At 44.0% G+C, this 3,068-nt stretch overlaps 1 protein-coding gene across 1 annotated transcript; it reads right to left on the bottom strand.

The window, feature by feature from the left end:
• Positions 1-1,082: 1,082 nt before the first annotated feature.
• LOC310660268 (large ribosomal subunit protein eL39-like) lies at positions 1,083-1,379 on the bottom strand. The gene has a single exon (XM_083404598.1). The coding sequence runs from the start codon at positions 1,340-1,342 to the stop codon at positions 1,187-1,189; it is 156 nt and encodes a 51-aa protein (XP_083260724.1). The 5' UTR covers positions 1,343-1,379; the 3' UTR covers positions 1,083-1,186.
• Between the last annotated feature and the right edge of the window lie 1,689 nt (positions 1,380-3,068).

Here is a 3,068-nt window from a genome sequence, read left to right as displayed (position 1 = left end):
CCTTTGTTTTGAGGTTGTAAAGCATTCTAATTAGCTACGTCTTTCTTAGACCTTGGAATGCTAAAATGAGGACAGATGGCTTCAGTTCTGCAGCTCTTTCATTCCAAGTGCCTGTTAGACCACCGGAGGAAATTCTCAGGGATTTGAGACTGCAATACTTCCGATACAGGTCATGGCAGTTGGATTCTGTACCACAAGGCGGCTAAACATGCCACACTCATCGATGCTCATGAGATTCATGTGCATCTCAAGAGTTCAACTGAAGACTTTCTATCTTGCCCTTAACCACTATCCCATATGACTTCCTATCATCCGCTTGGTGGTGGTGGAGAGAAACCATATGTCATTATATTCAGAAAGGATGAGTCAATGTCCATTTTTTCTTCTAGGTTCATGCTTACATATATGATATGAACCACCTGGATCAAATTTTCCCAAGTTCTCAGGACTCTGTTATTTAAGAAAAAGAGGAAAGTTTCTTCTTTTGCCCCCTTCAGTTTTTAATTCATTTAATTCATGCGGCCTAGGACCCATGCACCTATGGGACCGCCTCTCCTGGTATGCCCCACAGAGGACCTTAAGGTCCACAAATGACAACACTTTGGAGGTCCCAAGCCGCATGGTGGTTAGATTGGTCTCAACTAGAGCCAGGGCCTTTTCAGTACTGGCCCCGACTTGGTGGAATGCTCTGTAACAAGAGACTAGGGCCCTGCGGGACTTGACATCTTTCTGCAGGGCTTGCAAGACAGAGCTGTTCCACCTGACCTTTGGTTTGGACTCAGTCTGACCCTTATGTTTCCCTTCCCTTATGGTTTTGATCTATGAGCTACTATTAAAATGAGGCTGCATTTTAAATTGTATTTTAACCCGTATTTTAAATTGGTTTTTTCTCTCTTTTCTCTCCCCCCCCCCATTATGTTTTTATTGTAATTTTACTGGTGTTAGCCACCCTGAGCCCGGCTCTGGCTGGGGAGGGCAGGGTATAAATAAAAAGTATTATTATTATTATTATTATTATTATTAATAATAATAATATTTGTAATATTTCTACAAAGGGGGGACACTGCATAGCACAAAGAATTCCAGCCCTGAAAATGTGGCAGGTTGGTAGGAAGAGGCCATTCTGTCGCCCAAGAGCTTGATGCAAGATACAGAGGCATGCTAGTAAGATTGGAGCTGCTTCTCTTTACAGGCCCAGCTTGGTCCTCCTCCAGTGTCTCCTTTTGGAGTTGTACCTGATTTCATTCCCAGTTTTCATGCAGATCCATTGTTGGATGGGCCAGTTCTGCTTCTGCTTCTTAGCGAGAAACCGCTTGATCTTGAATGTCTTGTAGGAAGTCATACTCAAGCTTCACCAACCGCTCACCGCAATGGCAACAGACGAAAATAGCCTTTTGTTTTGTAGATGTGACTTCTACACAGACCACTGGCTGTTTCGGTGACAGTAACAGTTGCAGCTAGGTGCAGCCATAGTTGTGGCTGGCTGGCATCGTCATTGGCTGTGGCTGGCTGCAAGGAGCATCGGGATGCTCCATACTGGCCTCGGTCCAGTATATCTGAAGGAGCGTCTCCTCCCCCATCGTTTTGCCCGGACACTGAGGTCCAGCTCCAAGGGCCTTCTGGCAGTTCCCTCACTGCGAGAGGCCAAGTTACAGTGAACCAGGCAGAGGGCCTTCTCGGTAGTGGCGCCCGCCCTGTGGAACGCCCTCCAATCAGATGTCAAAGAGATAAACAACTACCTGACATTCAGAAGACACCTGAAGGCAGCCCTGTTCAGGGAAGTTTTTAATATGTGACATTTTAGTGTATTTTTCATCTTTGTTGGAAGCCGCCCAGAGTGGCTGGGGAAACCCAGCCAGATGGGCGGGGTACAAATAAATTATTATTATTATTATCATTCAAAATTGAACTGCCCAGTCATGGGCAATTTAGGGTGTGGAACTACTGAGGAGGACCAACTCAAACAGTTGTTTTTTTTGCTGCTGCATCACATTGTTGACTTGTGTTAAGCTTGTGGTCTACTAAGACCCCATAGATCATTTTCACATGTATTACTGGTAAGCCACATGTCCTCCACCTTACATTTGTGCAGCTGGTTCTTCCTGCTTAAGTGCATTACTTAAATGTAAGGACAAAACCTTACATTAAATGTAAGGACAAAACCTTACATTTGTCCCAATTGAAATCAATCAGGCTGGTTCATTCAGGATACATATCCAAAGCCTATGGACATCTATAATCAATAAAACTGAGGCCATTTTGATCCGAAGATGTTGACATGTCATTTGGATTGTTTCCTGTGGTCCTGCCCCAGCGGCCGCAGGCTCACCGTGTCTGGGCTTGCAAAGTCATTTGAAATTCTACATGTTCAGTTTGCTTTGAGGAATAATGTGGCCATGATAATAGTGTCTGCTCCCTTGGTTAATCTTACATGGTACTCTAAAATAGCTTCATTATTACTCTCAGCTCAGATTCTGTGCCCCTAGAAATTGGGAGAAGAGGCTGTGGCTATCTAAGAAACTTTGTCACTTAAGTAGTAGATTTTGAGAAGAAATTGGGAAGAGGGGTTTGGCTTGAATGGAAGGATGCTCCCTTTTCCAAGCAGATGAGCAGGACATATTCTGTCTGAAGGAAACGTCGGAAGGAAGAGAAAGAGCAGAAAAATTGAAAATTCTGTTCAAATTGACGTACCATTTACATTCCATGCTGTTCCTTTCAATATTATGGGCGGTGCTTTTATCCCAGGGGGTACTAAAGGATACTTAGTACCAGCATCTCTGTTGTTGTTGTTAAAAAGTGCGGCACTTACTGTAACAACCTCATGGTGAGTATGGGCACCTATTTTTCTTTAAGAAAAAAGCACAGACTACAGTCTTTTCCCACGTCTAGCTGCAGACTTCTGTTAGCCAGAGTCCCAGAATATTGGGGAAAGTACCGTATTTTTCGCTCTATAAAACGCATCAGACCACAAGACGCACCTAGTTTTTGGAGGAGGAAAACAAGAAAACAAATATTCTGAATCTCAGAAGCCAGAACAGCAAGAGGGATCGCTACGCAGTGAAAGCAGA

The sequence above is a fragment of the Podarcis tiliguerta genome (assembly GCF_965153285.1).
Source record: "Podarcis tiliguerta genome assembly, chromosome: 11".
NCBI lineage: Eukaryota > Metazoa > Chordata > Lepidosauria > Squamata > Lacertidae > Podarcis > Podarcis tiliguerta.
This window is presented reverse-complemented; position numbering and strand designations above follow the sequence as displayed.